This window comes from Protopterus annectens, chromosome 10.part0 (genome assembly GCF_019279795.1).
Source record: "Protopterus annectens isolate FY-2018-M chromosome 10.part0, PAN1.0, whole genome shotgun sequence".
Taxonomy (NCBI): Eukaryota; Metazoa; Chordata; order Ceratodontiformes; family Protopteridae; genus Protopterus; species Protopterus annectens.
Genome location: NC_056744.1, coordinates 127,887,310 through 127,908,032, shown reverse-complemented (window position 1 = coordinate 127,908,032; position 20,723 = coordinate 127,887,310). Strand labels below are relative to the sequence as shown.

The 20,723-nt window shown below is 38.1% G+C and overlaps 1 protein-coding gene across 1 annotated transcript in view; it reads left to right on the top strand.

Annotated features, from left to right (window-relative positions):
• The window catches only part of CACNG4 (calcium voltage-gated channel auxiliary subunit gamma 4), a 1,134,870-nt gene that overhangs the window by 752,186 nt on the left and 361,961 nt on the right, over positions 1 to 20,723 (top strand). Inside the window, exon 2 of the mRNA XM_044085097.1 lies at positions 9,565 to 9,648. Within this exon, the coding sequence (XP_043941032.1) occupies positions 9,565 to 9,648 (84 nt within the window). The remainder of the gene's footprint in view (positions 1 to 9,564; positions 9,649 to 20,723) is intronic.

Here is a 20,723-nt window from a genome sequence, read left to right as displayed (position 1 = left end):
TGTGTGCGTGTGTGTGTGTGTGTGTGTGTGTGTGTGTGTGTGCTCACACAATGGACTTTTTTGCTATCTTCCCTGATTGTTTTATCAGGAGCCCAGGAAGTTGGCATAATGGTTAACATTTTAATCTCACAGATACGAGGTACAGGGTTTGATTCTAAGATTGTAATAGTCTGCAGACTGATACCCTAGCATTTACTTATGAACATTTATGTGCAGTGAAAAACATCCAAATTGCCTTCTAAGGATACAAAACATTCAGCTTTGTATAAGCTGTTTGCTTAATACTGACGTTTGACACCATATTAGCCAAACCATTCCATTATTTACTGTTATCTATGGTTGGGTTTACTGGAATGGATGCAAGTAGGTGTCTGTGTGAGCTACTTCCAGGTGACCCTCCTATAGGTCTGCAGCTTTGTTTTATTTTTTCCAACCATCTACTAATAATCAGTATACTCACCTACTTGTGCAAAGCCTAGATTTAAAAATATATAAATAAATAATCCCAGCTGTCCTCTGGAACTGCACCCAGTTCTGTAGATTAAAGACAACATAACTTTTTGCTAGTCTCTGACATTTGCATAAATGATAATAGTACAGGTTTGAAATCTACTGGCCTCACTTGGTGTCTTCAAATGCAGATCAAAGGTGGATGGTATCTACCTTTATAAGTACCTTATGTAAATCAGACTGTTTCTTTGCAAGCCTAATGTTTTTCCTCCAAAAGCCTGGATTACTATCTCAATTTCTCTGCTTGGTAACCCCCTTCAGCGACCAGGAATAAGGCCCTGACCAGCACAGTACAGGAAAGCTAACTGTGAGAGATAGACACTAAGTATGCAAATATCTCCCTCAAGTACTGAAATAATTGTGTAGGGTTGCATATACTGTTTGAATGCAAATTCTGTACTTTCTCTGCTACATTTTCGCTTTAATAACCTTAGCTGAGCACTATATCACGGGTACCTGCTACCACAGTCCATATTATAACATCGAATTCTTAAAACTTCAAATGTTATAATATCGAACTCATTCGATCGAAAGACCATAAATGTGAACACTGAGAATAGCGAATTTTTTCCCAGGGAAAAAGTTTGCTGTTCTGACAAACATACACACAACACAAGCACACCAAAATAAATAATCCACACACATACACTTCACAAAACCCTACACTAAATCATACATGCACTACTAGCTATCCACTTACCTTAACCCAACCCTAACCATAAGGTCTGTAACTACCACACACTCACCTTACCCGCTCCCTAACCCTAAGGTCCCTAACTATAGCACACTCACCTTACCCGCTCCCTAACCCTAAAGTCCCTATCGCACACTCACCTTACCCGCTCCCTAACCCAAAGGTCCCTATAGCACACTCATCTTCATTCACACACTTACCTTAACCTTCGCTCCACAGTCGAGGAAATAGCAAAGCAGCAGAAATGGCCCACCGAATACTTTCCCTAGGAAAGTATTCAATATTCTGCAGCTTCGCTATTTTCAGCATTCGGTGCATAGGGTTCGATATTATAACATTCAAAGTTTTAAGACTTCGATGTTATAATATAGACCCCTGCTGCCAAACCCCTACTTCTACTTATAGGTCCCAACAAACAAGCCCCTCTGCTTACTGTACATTTGGGTAACAAACCCCTTGTACCTCAATTTAATATTTTAGAAGCAGAAACTTGTTTTAAACTGACCTCATAGAGTGGGATTGAGTGATTGTTTTTTTTGGACGATCGCACTCCAGAAGCTGTAGCCTTGCTCCGTTCGCCCTCGCTATGCTCTGGCACTCTTCACTCCCCTCCCACCCTCCATATAATTTCCTTTATAACTATCCACAACATTATCCAGCCCACCAAACCCCCACCCCTTCCTGTTACACAGACCAACCCTCTCCAATTCCTTTTTTACAACTGCTATACTTTCATTGACTTCTAACACCTGCAATTAAAACTGTAGTCCCTACCTAATACCCCTAGCCAACATTTCTTGGACAACTTAACTTCTGTATTTCTCTCATTTAGCCCATACTACTCTGTTCTTTCCAAACTTATCCTCTAAATCACCACTCCTTCCTACTCACACTATGTCTGCACTTACTTTATCTGTTCTAATCCTACCCCTGCTTCTAACTTCTCATCCCTATAAACTATCCCCTGTCATAACAACTCCTACATATCTCTATCCAATCTCTCAATGTAATTATTTGTCTATAATTATACCCCCTATAAACTATCCCCTATCATAACAACTCCTACATATCCCTATCCAATCTCTCATGGTAATCATTTGTCTATAATCATACCCCCTATAAACTATCCCCTGTCATAACAACTCCTACATATCCCTATCCAATCTCTCATGGTAATCATTTGTCTATAATCATACCCCCTATAAACTATCCCCTATCATAACAACTCCTACATATCTCTATCCAATCTGTCATGGTAATCATTTGTCTATAGTTATACCCCCTATAAACTATCCCCTGTCATAACAACTCCTACATATCCCTATCCAATCTCTCATGGTAATCATTTGTCTATAATCATACCCCCTATAAACTATCCCCTGTCATAACAACTCCTACATATCCCTATCCAATCTCTCATGGTAATCATTTGTCTATAATTATACCCCCTATAAACTATCCCCTGTCATAACAACTCCTACATATCCCTATCCAATCTCTCATGGTAATCATTTGTCTATAATCATACCCCCTATAAACTATCCCCTGTCATAACAACTCCTACATATCCCTATCCAATCTCTCATGGTAATCATTTGTCTATAATTATACCCCCTATAAACTATCCCCTGTCATAACAACTCCTACATATCCCTATCCAATCTCTCATGGTAATCATTTGTCTATAATCATAGCCCCTATAAACTATCCCATATCATAACAACTCCTACATATCCCTATCAAATCTCTCATGGTAATCATTTGCCTATAATCATACCCCCTATAAACTATCCCCTATCATAACAACTCCTACATATCCCTATCCAATCTGTTATGGTAATCATTTGTCTATAATTATACCCCCTATAAACTATCCCCTATCATAACAACTCCTACATATCTCTATCCAATCTCTCATTCTAATCATTTGTCTATAATCATATCCTCTTTCATCATTCCTCTTAACACTTCATTCCCTAAAATAAAAAAGTCACTCACTTACCATTCAACTTCAAACATCAAGCCCAAACTCAGCTACTACCTAATACCATTATGAAAGCACAACCATCTACTACCTACCCTTCTCCTATCTGGTGATATGCACCCTAACCCTGGACCTATCTCCACCCCCACCCCATCCACCTCTCCCCCACCTAATAAACAAATTTCCTTCTACTCTATCAACACTCACAGTATACTAAATAAAGTCTCTGAACTTCATGCCTGGATAATCCATCACAACCCTGATATTGTCTCCTTGTTTGAAACCTGATTAAAACCTCATATCCCAGATAGTGACATCCTTCCCCCAGAATATAACATATTACGGCTAGATCGCCCTAACAAAAAAGGAGGTGGCATAGCAATACTTTATGCCAACCATCTCACCCTGACATTGCTACCCAAATCTACCCCATCCTTTGTACCTGCAGAACTGATCACTGCAAATCTCAAAATTAATGACCACTCCTCCATCACCATAGCTGCAATTTATATACCTCCAGGAGACAACATCCCCAAACTAGAAAATATACTTTCCTTCTTCACACACAATTTTCACAACAAAATCATTCTCCTTGGGGACTTGAATATCAACTGGTTAACTATCACTAATGACCATTCAAAAATTAACATTAATTTATATGGCTTCTCTCAGCTTATCACCCACTCAACCCATTCAAATAACTCTCACACTACTCATAGCCTTATAGACTGGATACTGGTATCCCAGCCTACAAAATACCACAACCCCCAAACCTTGCCAAACTGTATAAGTGATCACTCACCAGTAAAAGTTACTAGGTTCTCTCCCCTAAGCCACCCAGATGCATCACCTGCCACAAACTCTCTAACTTTAATTCGTAACACCCTTCTCTCTAAAGTTAATTGGGACATTCTAAAATACCTCCCCCTAGATGAAGCTGCCCTTCACTTCAACTCTATCTTTCTAGACATCCTAGACTCTCTGGCTCCCATTCATACCATACGCATCAAATCTACAGTTTCACGCTGGCTATCCAAAGCCTCTCTCAACCTTATGAAAAACAGAGACAAGCTTTGGAAAATTTGGTCCCAAACTAAACTTTCTAATGATCTGCAAAAATACAGAGAAGCTAGGAACTTAACAAAGAAATACATAAACAAAGATAAAAAAGGACTTTTACTATAACCCTCCTACTGCACTAAAATCAAACTCAAAAACATTCTGGCACTCCATTAACCAGATATTCCACCCAGGCACTCCTTCTTCCCCAAATCCATCCCCAGACAAAGCACCCAAAGAAATTGCTTCCTTATTTGACTCCTACTTTATTGACTCCATATCCAATCTATTAAAGTCTAACGCACCATGAACTCCAAACCCTCCTGTCACAAGTCCTACTTCCACTACATCCCTCTCTAACACCTTCTCCCTCAAACCAGTGCCAACTTCCTTCATCAAGACTCTACTATCCAACTTAAAACCCTGCTCTGCTTCTACAGATAAAACTCCTCCTAACTTTCTCCAACTAGCATCAGAGTTTGTTGCCCTACTAGTATCTATTCTAATTAATCACTCAATCACAGAAGGAAAAGTCCCAACTATATGAAGCAGTTTCACACCCTTCCAATACACAAAGACGGCAACTCCTCAGATATCTCAAACTTCCATCCTATTGCTATCTTGTCCCCTCTTTCCAAAGTCCTCGAAAAGTGTGTTCACAAACAAGTCATGCAATATCTTACCAAACATAACCTTCTAACTCCTACTCAACACGGCTTCAGACCCAGACATAGCACTACCACAGCACTCTTATCCTTTCTCCACACAGTCTCGCTTGTCAGGGATGACCACAAGCTAGTTTCATGCCTATTTCTGGATATGTCCAAGGCATTTGATACTGTCTCTCATCCTCTCCTTTTAAACAAATTACAAGAACTAAACTTCTCCCCAAAGCTGTTTAATGGTTCTCTAGCTACCTCTCCAATCGAACCCAGTCTGTAAAATGGCTGTCTGCACTCTCACCACCTCTACCAGCCAGAATGGGTGTTCCTCAAGGCTCTATTTTAGGGCCTTTACTCTTTAATATTTTCACTAACAAACTCTACTCTTCCTCCCCCAGACTTCATTAGTTCAGTACGCTGATGACTCAACTGTTACTACTACAGCCAGCTCCCTCTCTGAACTCCATTCTGCCACCCAACCTGCCTTTAACTCAACTGAAACATGGCTAACTGATAATCAACTCATAGTCGATCCAAAAAAAAAACAACTGCTACTGTTCCTCCCTAAAAATCTGTCCTATATCAAATCTACTTTCACTATTTTATCTCTTAACAACACCTCCATACAAGTTGAACCTAGCACCAAACTCTTAGGAATTACCATAGACGATCAATTAAAATTTGACATACATATTAATAACTGAATCAAAACGACCCATCAAAAACTCGGGCTCCTCTACAGATCTAAACAACTCCTTTCCTCTGACACCAAGATTACACTCACTCAATCATACCTCCTAGCCAGTCTTATGTATAGCACCCACTCTTGACTCTACCCTTCTCACCAAACTTGAAACAACCCACAATAAAATTGCTTGCTTTGCAGCACATCAAAACTATAAATCCCATCACTGCATCTTACTAAAAGTAATAAACTGGTTAGAATTACCTCACCAACTTTTACTCTCACAGCTCTTCATTATTCCCTCTATCCTTTACTTGCCTTCGTATTGTCCAACACTCATGCCACTCATCCCTTACTACTCTCCCTCCAGACAACTAAGAAGCTCTAACCAAAAGTTACTCCAAATCAACAAACCCACAACTAAAACAGGATGTAAACTTTATAGCGACCACCCATCCATATCCTGGAATAAACTGCCTCAAGAGATAAGGTCCCTCACCAACCAAAAATTATTCAAAGCAGCTTTAAAGGAACACCTCAGAAATCATTGGTACTGCCACTGTGGTCAGCCACCATACAAATATCTATGCTGTCCCTCTTTCTCTCACCTCTAACCTTCATACTTTCCTACATTACATACCCCCCTCTCTCCTGTGGTTCCACACGTTTTTCTATCCTCAACCTCCAGTGTCATCTCAAATCTAATTTTCCTGTATCACATCCCTATTTATGTCTAGCCCCTCCTCTAACCCCTTTTTCCCACTGCCTCTTATTTCCAACCTCCATCTCTCCTATACTTGATTCCTAAACCCCCTCTTTATTACCTCCACTCATCTCCACAGTTTTACTCCTTTGCTGTGCTTTGTAAAGCCTTACTGCAAAACTACTGTTTAATCTTGACTGTAATGTAAATATTGTAAATAGTTCTCTGCTAACTATTGTTAAAATATGAAGTGTAATCTGTATACTAGACTGCTATATTTGTACTCTAATGGAGCTTGTCTCCCCGGGTCACTGCTGAAAAAGGGCTTCTGCCCAGCCAGACTAACCTGGTCAACAAATGTAAAATAAATAAATAAAATAAATAGTATCTCCAAACCTGTATAGTCACGTCTCCTGTGTTATGCCTAAGAAAATGTATTCTTAGGCTAATGCCCATTCTGGTTTAACAAAAGCAATAAATATGCAACTAAATAAATATACAGGTTTTCAGGATATAGTGCAGCAATAAATCCAGATTCACCATCACATCAGTGACACACAAAATAAATCAACCATGTTGCAGAATCCTGCTTAGTTTCATTTGAAGGATTGTGTGTAGTTCTGACCTCATTACCAAAGCAGCACTCATGCTGTCAAGATAATGCAGCATAGGGTCATCAGCTTTAACAACCAAATGAAATGAAGGCACCAAGATAGATTTTGGATGTCAGTCTGTTCAAGGATATTCATAACATAAACGAGTTAGACATACTCTGGATGCAGGTTTTAAATACTGTAAGTTACTGAAGGGATGTAGTTTGCATCTACATATTAACAGCATATAACCAGTAGGGACCTACAGATCAAGTTAGTAGAAGAAGGTCATTAGTTCTTCTAACTTTGAAAACTGAAATAAACAAACTGGAGAAACACAGTGTGAGGCAAGATCAGGAAAATGTTTAAGAAAATGTATATAAAGATGTTGAGCATAATAGAGGACTAGTGGAGCCCGAAGAGCAAAGCCCATAAGGCAATCCAACACATTACCCAGGACCCTTGTCATAAGGGTCTCCATTGTACAAACCCCAGACTGAAGAAGGAGAACAGAACATCAACAAAGCACAGCACCTGTGACAAAGTTCAATGAAGTAAAATATCAGCAACTCTCAAAATATGTTTTTATATTTTTGATATTTCAATATCTGAGAATAAAATGTAGGAGCAGTGGTAGTGCTCCCTTCCAATTATGGTCTGCCTGCAACAATCATGGGGATTTGTGATTATTTGTTGATTGCTATTTATCCAGTAGGCAAAAAAGTGAAAAAAAATCACTGAAAGCCAGTTTCATATTTTTTTAATGTTTTTATTTTGCAAAGGGCAAACCCTCTAGGGGAGACCTCCATACTCCCCCTAACTTCTATATACCAGCTCCACTGTTGTACAGTGGTGAAAGGGTAACATCACCTATTCCCTGAAAGTGGCTTTGATCATTAAAGCCATTGCACTGCTGTCAAACAGCATTCGCTTCAAACACATATTCCTCAATCATGGATTCCTCCGTTAATAAAAAATAGATGCACAAGGTCATCTTGGTCAGTAAAATCATCATTTTCAGTGCATTACCTGCTGAAATGAAGAAACTGAATAAAGTAAGTGATTTTTAAATAGCTAGGATGGTATGAGCTATAACAAAGCTGTTTGAACAAGTAGGTTCTACACTTGCAGTTTGTTATTTAGAAAAGTGAGTGTAGAGGATGAAAGAATGACAGGATGAAGATGGCAGGGACAGCGTGTGCGACAAATGCTATATGTGAAACAGTGGTATACAGATTTGCACGACAATTAAATTGCTGTCTGCTGAGGAAACAATGTGTCTACCATTTCAGTGTCAGTTTAATGAAGTGACTGCCAGATCTGTGTCTGCCAGTTCACACAAAGCCATAGTAAATATTTCTAAACATGCTCTTGGGGCATCCCTGAAGCAGAAGAAAACACACTTATCAAAGTACCATTTACAGAGTTCTGCCCATACTCTTAAGAAGTAAAGAAAACACTGTTTACCAACATTCATCTTGGTACCTAGTGATACTCCACATTCACCCACTGAAATTGTTTTTAAAGTAAAAATTGTTAGGTCTGAGGACACTCTTTGTAAATGTGGATTTCATATTTTCCATGCCTCTGAGAAATATGGCAGTACTGTCAGGCCATCTTTGCGGGTGATCACCTTGAACAGGGATTTGATATTGAAGGTGAACCGGAATCAGTAGGAACCAGTAAGCCTGAGCTTGATAAATTACTGTGAGATCCCATAGTGATTAGACTGAAACTTTAACAATTAAATAAAATTACTATGAGCAAGGTCCCACTTATAGACATGCAGAGGCATTTTTAAACAGGAAATCAACTTTCAGTGTGGTAAAAATGAAAGAATAAATCTGCTGTTTGTTCATAGACTAGGAGGAAGCAGCCATTACAGGCTTAGAATTTCTTTTGGCATCAAAGTTTAGCTGTAGGGTGCTGTCTGCCAGGAAATCAGGGGGTCTGTCAGGAAATCAGGTTTGGTGAGTACATGGCAGGTATTTTGAGTCATTTTGGAAGCCTACACATTTCTGAACTGTATTTTTCCCAAATTCTTTACAGTTTCATTTGAATTTCCTATATGAATTTAATTTATTTTGTTAGAATATTCATTGACTGTTATAACCAGTATCCAGGGAGCTGTGAAGTGTGGCAACTTTTCTGATCAAAAGAGCGCCAAAAAGAAAACAGTGGTGCTCTTACCAGCTGTACTTTATTCTCTGCAGTGAAATTACAGACTTCGCTGTCTACAGTATAAATAATTTTGTAGAAATTAAGAAAAACATTTTTTGCCTTCATTTCATCCGTATGACTTTTAAACCTTAATGCTTCTCTAGTGTAATAGTTTAACTATTTGGCAGAATACTGAGAATGTTATAAAATGCCTTTAAGCATATGCAGAATGGTTATGTATTTGTTCATCTGTTATTTATTTACTGTTTCTTTAAGGTTGTTGTTAGCATGATTATTAACTTTTAAAAGAAATAGTGCGCATTTATTAACAGAAAGAGGTGGGACAAGGGGTGTGACAATGGCTTTCGTCAGCTTTTTGGCAACCTGACTTTGCAGCATGCAATAAAATGAAAATGACACCCTGTTAATCCAGACAATGTAGTAACACTAAGAATCTAATTAATGCTGACACGTACCTTATGTGCTGCTTATGTAATTTAATTATTTATTTCAGGCTTGTACAAAGGCAGTTGTTTCAGGATTAACCACTTCCCAGAGGACAATGATTACGATCACGACAGCTCAGAGTACCTTCTGCGTAAGTTCCTTTAATTACTCAGTGTACGGTGTGCTCTGAAATAAAATGATGTTCTTTGTGGGACTCAAGGTTGTTCCTGATATAGTACAATTAAATATTAACTTAAAACAGCCTGTAATTAAACAATGACTGTACTTCATTCTGTTTTTCATTGTCCATGCGAATATGAGATTATGCGACAATCTTGCCCTTTGATAAGGATTTACTGATATAGTTATTCAATGTAGCCTGTTATTTCATACAAACTGTTGTTTCATAAAACATTGTACAGCAGAAGTGTGACTATTCAAGTTATGAAGTAAAACACTGACATATTCAAAATGTGCAGAGTTGAAATAGCAGTTGGCACTAATTGCATACTGAAGTACAATGAAAATTAATGAATTATCTTAATAGAAACCATAGGCAAAATACCATTATACACATGTGTGCTGCAATACATTGGTATCCTATCCAGGATTAATTCTTTGACTTTTGCACCCATTTATGTTTTTTTTTTTAACAAGAAACATCTTTATTAAATTATCATGTATAACACAGGCCATGTTACATTTATATAAATGAAAATAAACCATAGCGAAGCAATCTCAGCTACAAACATTATACATTCTAGACCATGCCAACACAACTATAGCTGCAAACATTATACATCACTTTTAACATCCAGTCATTGTTAGTCATCCATTACATAGCTCATTCAACTCCTGCCTTCTTTTAAACCTTGTTCCTCCTCTGCATGTATTTATCTCACATTTCCCATTTTTTCCTATATAATGCTCCTACCCGTTTCAATCCCAGTTCCAGTTGTTTGATTTCTGTTACTATATTTGCTACTTCTAGGAAAGATGGATTATACTTTGATTTCCATTTTCTAGTAATTGCTTTTTTGGCAGCCACCATACTTAGACTCAACAAGGCCTTACTATGTCTAGGCAATTCTGATTATGTATCATAGCTCAAAAAATAATAATTTCCCTATTCAATCCAATTTGTTCACCCAGCATCTCCAACAGAGCAGTCTGCAAGGAATCTTTAAAGTTTGCAAATTCATTACACTCCCAGAAAATATGTTCCCAGTTACCTTTTTCTTCCCCATCACACCTCTAATATTTGCTGTCTACCTGGGGAAAAATTATTTGAAGTCTGTTTGGGGTATAAACATACCTATTTAAACACTTCCAGGCAAATATTCTTCCAGATGTTATTGCATATCTGGGAGACATACATATACCCCCTATTGTTTCTTTGTGAATTGGTTTTGCATCCATTTATTGTCAGGATAAAATCCACCACCCCTGTGATTGTGAGCTGAATAGATTGGGTATTGGAGCATGAAGGAAGAAAGAAAGTTATTACTTGATGATTCATTTTTTTTTATTAAAAATAAAATATATCAGGGTAGTAGATAAGGCAGATACAACAAGTATTGTACAAATGGATAACGGGAGAAGGAGGAGGACAGAGAACTGCAGTAGATAAAATGTAGATACCGATATCTATGTGAGGATGACGTCTTTCCAATTTGGAGAGGTATTCACTGGCATTTGATATGGCTCAGCTGTTACAAGAGGTTGAATTGTGAAAGAGTGTATCTAAGTGGGAAAATGGGATTATGCTGGGTTCCATGGAAGTGGTTCATGACCTGGTGGGAAGGCAGCATAAGATTAAGGAATTGCATATTAGGAAGAGGCCCTTTGAAAAAGATTGGGTTACACTCAATGGCTCAAAGTAGTATTAATAAACGTGTTAAGGACAGATGGCAACAGAAACAAATATTGAGTCAGTCACAAATAATGAATAGAAAAGAACAGGGAGGATGTAAGATATTTCAGCAGATCAAAGAAGAATACGAGATGAAGAGTGGAGACTGGCTTGTAATGGAACAACTGTATAGTGTATATATGGTGAGAAACATTGCACAGGTGCACAGATGTTTTATCCAATACCTTGAACAAAATGGGTTGGGGGTTAAGAGATTTACAGCTAGTCTAATCTATATGAAAGTGTGGGATAGAAAAGCAAGAGCACTAATCTGGAATGTTCTTAGGAATTGGGAGAAAGTAGAGGATGTGAAGATAAGTCATAGACAAATGGCACTATATCAGAAAATTTGAAAAGACTAGGGACATAGTTTCAAATGAAGGTCTAGCTACTCGGGATAATTCATAGATGGCATCACATGTCAGACAAGCTACAGAATAGTCACTGTCGGAGATGTGGTAAAGTAGCGCAGGTAATGTTCTGGGAGTGTGAGAGTGCACAGGTCCAGGCACACAACTTAGGGAAGAGCTCAAAGATATTTCTGGGCATTGCCCAAAAAAGGACTGGAAGGTCTTGCTACTTGGTTTTAGCGGTAGAATGGACTGTTGTGGAAATGCAATTTGTAGATGAAGGGAAACAAATATTAACCTTTGCTAACCTTCAGGCACTATTACATGGATTTGTAGGGGGGGGGGGCTTGCTTGACAGAAATACCTCAAATGTGGAGTTTGCTAGCTAGGGGACTAAGATTCTCTTTGAATAACAAATGAGCAATGCATTAAGAAAACCAGGGTAGGATAACAGCACTGATGAAGAGAATGCAAAGTCTTCCACAGTGAAACTGTCAAACCACAGCATAAACCACTGGCAGCAACATAAGCTGCAAGAAGTGGTCAGAGAAGGCTCTAATGTCAATTGAAACTAGGCTGAAGTCATGAAAATTAACTGGAGAAAACACCTGCATTCGAGAAACTATTCAGGGCTCTACAACCTCAGGAAGAAGAAGAAATAGGTGGAGATGAAGAAGAATGGCAGTGTCGCAAAGCACCATATGTGAAGACTGCAGAACAGATGTGCAGCTAAGCCAGGTTTGGAAATATGGCAGTCAGTAAATCATGTTGTAACCAACAATCACCCCTATATAAACATCTAAAATGTATAACTTGAGGGACACATTTGGGTTACATGTCTAGGCTTATAAAGAACCTAGTGCTCATTGGCCTAGTATACACCTATGAACCTATGAACCTATAATAAAAGATGGTGCTGCAATGCAAATGTTCAAGAGGTTATCAAAAGAAAGGAGTGCACGAAAAATTGGGAGATATAAAAGACAGACCATGCTAAGAAGAAATTCTTCTTACCTAACAAAGAGGCTAAGACAGCAGTTGCAATGGCAAAGAGCAAGGCATCAGTGGAACATTACCAGCTCCTGGAAAGTGACTTAGCAGCTACACAACGAAATGCTATCATGTTAAAGGCAAAGAGAGAAAAATAAAGAAGATATTCATCAGCCAGCCTTCATAAGGGACGCCTGAAACAACTTGCTCACCAGTCCACAGGATATCAAACGCAATGGAAGAAAACATCAAGTAGCTTATGAAAAAAAAACTGAGAAGCTGTACTGCCCCAGTCACAGCCTTTGATGAAAGAGAAAGAATAGTCCACCTTAGAAGAAGTAAGATCAGCACTACGAAAAATGAAGTCATAGAAAGCAGCACACTCAGATAAGATCACCACAGATGTGATCAAGATATTGAGCGTGTTATGGAAAAAATGGCTCATACGGGTACTCATACCAATATAGAGAGAAATGCATATTTCAGATGACTGGAGAATAAGCATTCTAGTGCCACTGTAAAAGAACAGTGGGATATTCACATCTATGGGCAGTATAGAGGTATCAAGCTCATGTCACACTGCAAGAAAGTGCTGGAGAGGGTGAATGATAAACAAATATTCAAAGTAGTAGAATGTAAGATGAGAGATGAGCAGTTTGGTTTCACATCAGGATGCAGCACAAGAGACCTGAAATTTGTAGTGAGACATATAGTTGAGAAGAGGCCAGAAATGAGGAAAGAGTCCAACTAGGCATTCCTAGGATTAGAGAAAGCATATAACACTGTTCCAATAAAGCTGATTTGGACATTCCTCCAATGATTTGTAGTCCCAGAAACATTGGTAGAATTAGTGCGGGTGATGTACAAGGACCCAATGATACAAGTATGAACAGTGTTCAGATTTACAGAGGGGTTCTAATTGGAAATGAGGGTATATCACCGTTCATCTCTGAGCCCACTGCTGTTGATAATGGTGATGGAAAGCTGAAGTATAAAGAGAATATGGTATTACAAGCAGACTTTGAACAGGAAATTCGCAAATGATAGTGGAATGCAAAGCAAAAGTGGAGGCACACGGGATGAAACTGAGTACAGACAAGACTGCAAGTGGGGGAAATAAAAAGAAGCTGAGAACTAAAATAGAAGTGAAAATACTGGAACAGGTTAACATCTTCACATATTTGGAAATAGTGGTTGAGGAGAAGGAAAGTCTGAATGAGAAGGTCACAATTAAAATCAGAGGGGCTGCCGCCAGTCAATACAGAGAGTTAGGGTTAGTGTGTGACAAAAGTCTGTAGTGCAACCAGTGCTACCATATGGTATGGAAACCTGGGCAGTGAAGGCAGAGCAGATGAGGAAGCTAGAGGGGATGGGGATAAAGTGCCTGAGACCTGGTACAATGCACATTGTAGCGCAGATGAAGCAACGAGGACATCAGGCAGAAGCCAAAGTGCCAAATGCAGAGAAAGTTAACGTGAACAAATTATGGTGGTTCAGCCGCATGTACAGGAAACCAGAAGATTATTTGAAAAGCAGATTTGGGATAGATAGATAGAAAGAGATCAAGAGGAAATTAAGGCATCCTGCAAATAGATGGATCGATTGCGTGAGAGAAGACGTGTGATTGTCAAAGAAGGTAAGAGAGTATCATTTAAGTCAGAGACTTGTTGACAGTTAATGTAAGACTGTAACCGCTGTAGAAAATGAGAAAAAGGCCTGCAATTCCAAAATAAGTTGTTTCTGACAATAGCCACAGTTTTTCAGTTAAGAGTTTTAGGAGTTTGCAAAGCACTGGGAATTCAGCCATGCCATATCAGGTATAAGATATCCACAATCCCACAGGCAGGTCATAGGTTGATCCAGGCAGTAAGAAAATTCTAAAGTGAGGTGAACATTCAGAAAAGACATACTATTATTGCTGCTTCAATTATTAGGTCCTGAAAGCAATAAACAGAGATAAAAATAATGCAAGCCAAGCTCCAGGAACAGAAAGTATTGCATTACAAGGCTGTAAGGAAATTCTGTATCTTGCAGGATGAAACCAAGATTCAGTGGTTAAGTCAGTGTGATGTCAAAATACATTATTGAAAGCTACAGTACTTACAAACTAAAACTCTCTGTGACTGCTTCAAGTACAAAAGGTCAACACACCAATCTTTTGCAAGATCAGGAGTCTCTTCAAAAACTCTAAGAATTATAGGCCTATCCAGTTACAGCCCACCAATCCTGAGCAGGTTAAATGCAGGAAATGTGTTGCACCCTGTGATCAGTTTGCCTTTCTTTCTTTTTCTTTCTTTCTTTCTTTCTTTCTTTCTTTCTTTCTTTCTTTCTTTCTTTTCTCTCCTTTTTTCTTTCTCCTTTGTTGCCTGGCTAGGCATTTGTTGCCTTGCTAGGCCTTTGACTGAGTCCTTAAGATGCCCATTTGTAGGTGCCGAGATGAGTTTCTCTCAACTTGTAATATAGCTCTATTTTCCTCACTGGAATAACTTGCCCCTCATTGCATATGCCTGTTCACCTACATCATGTAAGCTATAGTCTGACATGGAGCACCATGCTCAGAGTAGAGAAGGACAATGCTTTGAGCATAAATGGAGAAGTGCAGGCTGCTTTCATATCAAACGTAGGCTTGATAAGCATTATAGGGTTAATCAGAGAGCTTTCAGAAGAAAGCAATGTACCTGTCAAGAGATATCTCGTCTTCATCTACTCATTCAGCCATGGCTTTTAGATGGTTGACAGCCTGAGCAATCTGGCTTAACTATATTCCCACAGAATAGTTTCTATTGAAGCAGGTGAACTGGTCACTCAGTTTTTCACATCTAGTCTGGCCACTCTGTGAACTGTGTTGTCTACCATTATAAGTTCAAAAGGTGTTTTTATTATTTAAATGGAGCTTCCAGCTTGGAATTGGTGTGACTTTCAGAGGACTGGTTTCCTTGATATGAGCCATGTAGTTTGTTACCTGTGGCCAAGAACTTTGTCCAACAGGACTGACTAACTGATTTCACCTGTCTTTATATGATAGGACCACTGCTTTAGCAAAATGTCAATGATTCATTAAGTGTTTGATGTCTAAAGGAGGATCTAGTAACACATATTTGGTTGTTTATTGTTTTGTTTTACATTTTTTGACCAGGGAAAGTCCAGCTGGGCACAAAGGCCCCTGTTCAGAGGAAGCCTGGGGAGAAAAGCTCCAGACTCTCAGAGCCCGTTTGTTTGAACTTGATTTTAATTTTGATGACTTATATATTTTATTTATTCATTTAATCTGTTTTATGAGCATTTAGAAAATTATTGCAGCAGAAGACATTTTTTTAGTTTACCTAATGTTTTCAACAGTTTTACTCAAAATGTGCTGTAATTTTCTGCTTTCTGGTGTTTTATTTATATTATTATTTCAAAGTTTTATTGTCAGGGAGCTTAGTAACAAGTACCTTAACTAACCTGAATTTGAGTTTAACTTTAATTAGACCTACCAGTGGCAAATCTGGTCTTTTGATAAAGTCTACAGAGTACATTTCATTACAAAGGTGTAGTACTGAATTTACCAGTGACGTGTCAGGTTCTTAGCACATGCTTTTGTTTGTCCAAACTTCCTAAGTGTAACTGTTTCTCCTGAGAGGTTTGTGGTATTTTGAGCTGCTAACACAGTGTGAAGATGCAGCTTAGCTTTTGTTGTTTATATTTACTTATTTTAAAATGTGATGTTATTACCCTGTCTTATTTTCATTGGTGGGTTTGGGTGTCCATCAAGGTTTCTATGATTTTTAGATGATCTTGTAGCAAGCAGAAGGAAATCTGAGAAGCTGTGCATGGGCACATGTGACATGAAGAATCAAGTATGCGTCTTTGCACCACTGTATGGCAAGAGAAGGAGGGAGGGAGTTGGAAACTAGATTTGTTTTCTATGTGCTAGCTTTAGCATTTTCATGTACTATATGAATGCTAATACTGAAAACAATGTTTTTACTGTCATAGCTACTCTCTCTAATACTCTATCAAGTCTGTTTTAGGTAGATCCATCTCAAAATGTTACTTCCTTCTTTTAAGTATCATAACAAGCATATTGCCAAGTAGTGAATTTTTCTTCTACATAAAGTGAAATTTATATACTATGACCGACGTATCAGTGGTTTTACTTGATGTCAGTGCTCTGACTTTTTTAAGTCTCTTATTAATGGAGACTGATTTTGCAAAGAGGTATAAAATATATTAAAATCATTCACAGAAAAGTTGTGTTTTGGAGTTTCGTGTGGGTTGCTGTTCCATATTACATAAGGTGTTGCTTGTGCCCCGCAACTGGTTCAGGTATTTTAAAGCAAAGTGTCTGATTTATAAGGGGTAACCAGCAGAAGGCAATTTATGTATTAATTAAATAGTAATTTCATATTTGTTAAACTTACAGTACAACTGTTGCTGTCATATGTAGTAATTATAATGTTAGACTTTAACATGTACAGATTTGCTCATTTGTAATTTTCTACTTGATTGAAAGGCAGTTTACTCTTGTATTAAGTGCCATGTTAACAAAAGAAAATGGCTTTTTAATGAACATGGATCTAACACTATGCCAAAAATATGTATATTCAAAAAAGCTTTTAAAAAAGAAACAGAGAGGTGTACTTCTCAAAATGTGCCAAATATCAGAAAATTTAACAATGTGGATGTTATTGTAGTACCAACCTATTTAACTATTTCTTCTATAAATTCAAAACTCAAACCTGATAACTCAAGTCAACAAAATTATTAACCTTGAGGTGTTATCCTGTCCTCAAGAGAAAGGATCATTGTTCACAAACAGACTTAAATGAATTTTGGCGGGCAAACTATCAGCTATAAATGTACAAGATTCACAAAAGTTCCATTCTCACACATATCGAGAGACAGCAGAGATTCCCAGCAATGTTATTCAACAACTTTGTGCACAGCATTGGGAAAACAAAACAATATATACAACAGTAAATGTAGCAGGTCCCCAGAACTGGATCTTGACTTGCATTACTCTAATGTAGTAAAACAAAAAAAATGTAAGAGAAAGGCACAGATATTCATGTCTATCAGAAGACTTTATTACTCTAGAAATATCACATCTTAATTTATTAAACAACAGAGCAGTAAGAAATGCTAATCAAAATGTTATGGAAAAGAAACATTTGACAGAAGTTAGCCAAGAGAATGTTAATATTATGGATGAGGAGTCCTCTGTCTGCCAGAAAAGTGTGACCGGAGACAAAAATCCTGCACTTCTCAATGTGGAGCAGTTCACTGATATAAATGATGTGCCTGCTCATGCTGTTACTGAAAACAGTAATACTAGGAACTCTAATTTAAAATGTATATTTGTGATGGAAAAAAAAAAAAATAAGGGTACAATATTCTTAAGGAACTCCCAGACCAGACAGTTACTTCATTAAGTAGCTGAAGTAAGTAAGGAAAACATTACTGTATCAAGTCTCTGTGGCTTAAAAAGTTTAAATATACCTAATATGGTCAATACAATTGCAACAAAGCCATGGAGACACAATCACTTAATTATTCATGCTGGTGTATATCTTTTATCTTATATCTGCTTGAACCACACAAAGGATGATGTACTTAGAGTAATATATGTACACCTCAGCTCATTGATAATAATAATTCCGTTTATGAGTCTGCCAGATTATAAACATGCAGCAAACAGGTATCTTAATAACTGGCTTAGACAATCCCCCGGATTGACTAATCTTCTAGTTTAGACCTGCACGGAAGTGCCCGTTTCGGAGCAGGACGGCAGCGCGCCATGCATATTAATGAAGGAGTGCTGCCTGAGCTCCCAGGCTTACACGGAGTGAGTACAAGTGCAGGGGGCATGTCTGGCAGAAGAGCTCTCAGAATAAACATGCCCCTGCAATGCAGAAAAGCAGAAAGTGTTAAGAGATGAGTGAGATCACTCATAGGTGTCTGCATATCCCCACCAACAGTTCCCCATGTGTACAACAGCAACAGTGCTGAAAAAGTAAATAAAGAAACCCTTTTATTTTTTTTTAAACACCGACTAAAGCTAACTGTAAGTGCGCGGGTGTGCCCATAGCTAAGCTACAGTTAAAGCAGCTTAAAAGACTGAAGAGGATAACAAGGAAGATATATGCAAATGAAACAGCAAAGCAATAGTGTAGTGGGCAGAGTATCCGCCTAACGAGCAGGAATTCCTGGTTCGAGTCCTACTGCAGCATATTCCATTTTCCATGTGAAATCAGTATATGAACATTTTTGTGCTGTATAACACACTAAATAGCATTTAAATGTGAACTGGAGTACTGCATTAAATGCACATGTGAAGTGTCAGTGTCATAATGAATAAGGCACTAGTAAGCAGGTTTAAGCACAAATAAGCAGTAGTAAGCATATATAAGCACTAGTAAGTGTGTTTAAGTGCGTTTGCCCGAGGGTAAGCATTGCTTACACAGATTAAGCAAAGTACAAGCTAACTGAGTGTAAGAAACTGTAACCGGAGGTTAGCATTACTTAGTTTATCGCAAACCCGAGCACACCCGCTTACAACTGCTTTAAAGTGCCTTAATCACTCTGTACCCAACGGCCCGTGTTCTGCCCAACAGCAAAACAAACAGCTCCTGCAAGGCTCAAACACAGGACAATACACACCACGGACAAAGAGATTTACCACTAAGCCATGCCAGATACAAATAAAATCCTATGTTTTCAGAAACATATCACCCAGTCCAGTCATGCAACAGTACAGAGAATGTATACCAACATCTAGATGTATGTCTGTGCAAATATATTAATATCTAAACATATACAAAATATCTATATATGTGGATATATAGATTTCTAAAACTATATACATATATATCAATATAGATGAACATATATACATGCAAATACCTACATCGACACATTTATGTGTCTACACCTATATGTCACATATACACAGCAAGTTACATATGTGTACGCAGATATATATATGTTAGCAGATATATATATATCTATATATATCTATATATATATATATATATATATATATATATATATATATATATGTATATATATATATACCGATATATATGGCCATACATCTGTAGATAGCAATGGCAGATTAACAAATACACATATGTCCACATGCACTGTTAATTGGGTTGAGAGGCCTCACACACTATACGTCTTGTACGAATAGGCATCCCCCCACAGCCAAACACATCTGCCCTACAATACACTACTAAGTGTTGCAGATCCCATAACCAGGACCTGACACAACATGGGCACAAGATGTTACCAGTACTACATCCTACCTGTATGATGTCAGGCTGGTATTGGTAACATATCATGCAGTACAGTCTGCCTTCTATGGGAAATGTAATATGTGGAAGCCAGCAACATCCCCAAGATACAGATACACAGACACTGATATGCAGATACAGATATACATATTTATATACACATATATATATATATATATATATATATATATATATACACACATATATATATATATATATATATATATATATATATATATATATATATACAGATATACATGTGACTACACATACACACGCAGATATATGTACACTAAGATACATAAGTAGAAGGTGCACACAATATGGAACAGCCACAATGCCTACAGTTAACCCCTGAATGACTGGACACAGTATGGGCCACCCATACAAATGACAATCGTTGCCTGCAACATATACCCACAGAGAGGTCTTAGGAAAAACACCACACATGGAGGCTCTCAATAAAAACCTGCCCAAGCATCAGGGACCTCCAAAGCAGAAACGCAAGCAAACTCCACCCCCCAACGCAACCCAAATGACACATATCCCACAAACTCAGTGTGCCACTCAACCACAGCCCATAAGGCATAACAACGTACCCAACACTCTAGTCATAGGTGACTCTATAGTCAGGCACACTGATGTTCCACTCACCAGGCTAAACAAGGAGAAAGTTACTGTCAGTTGTCTGTCAGGT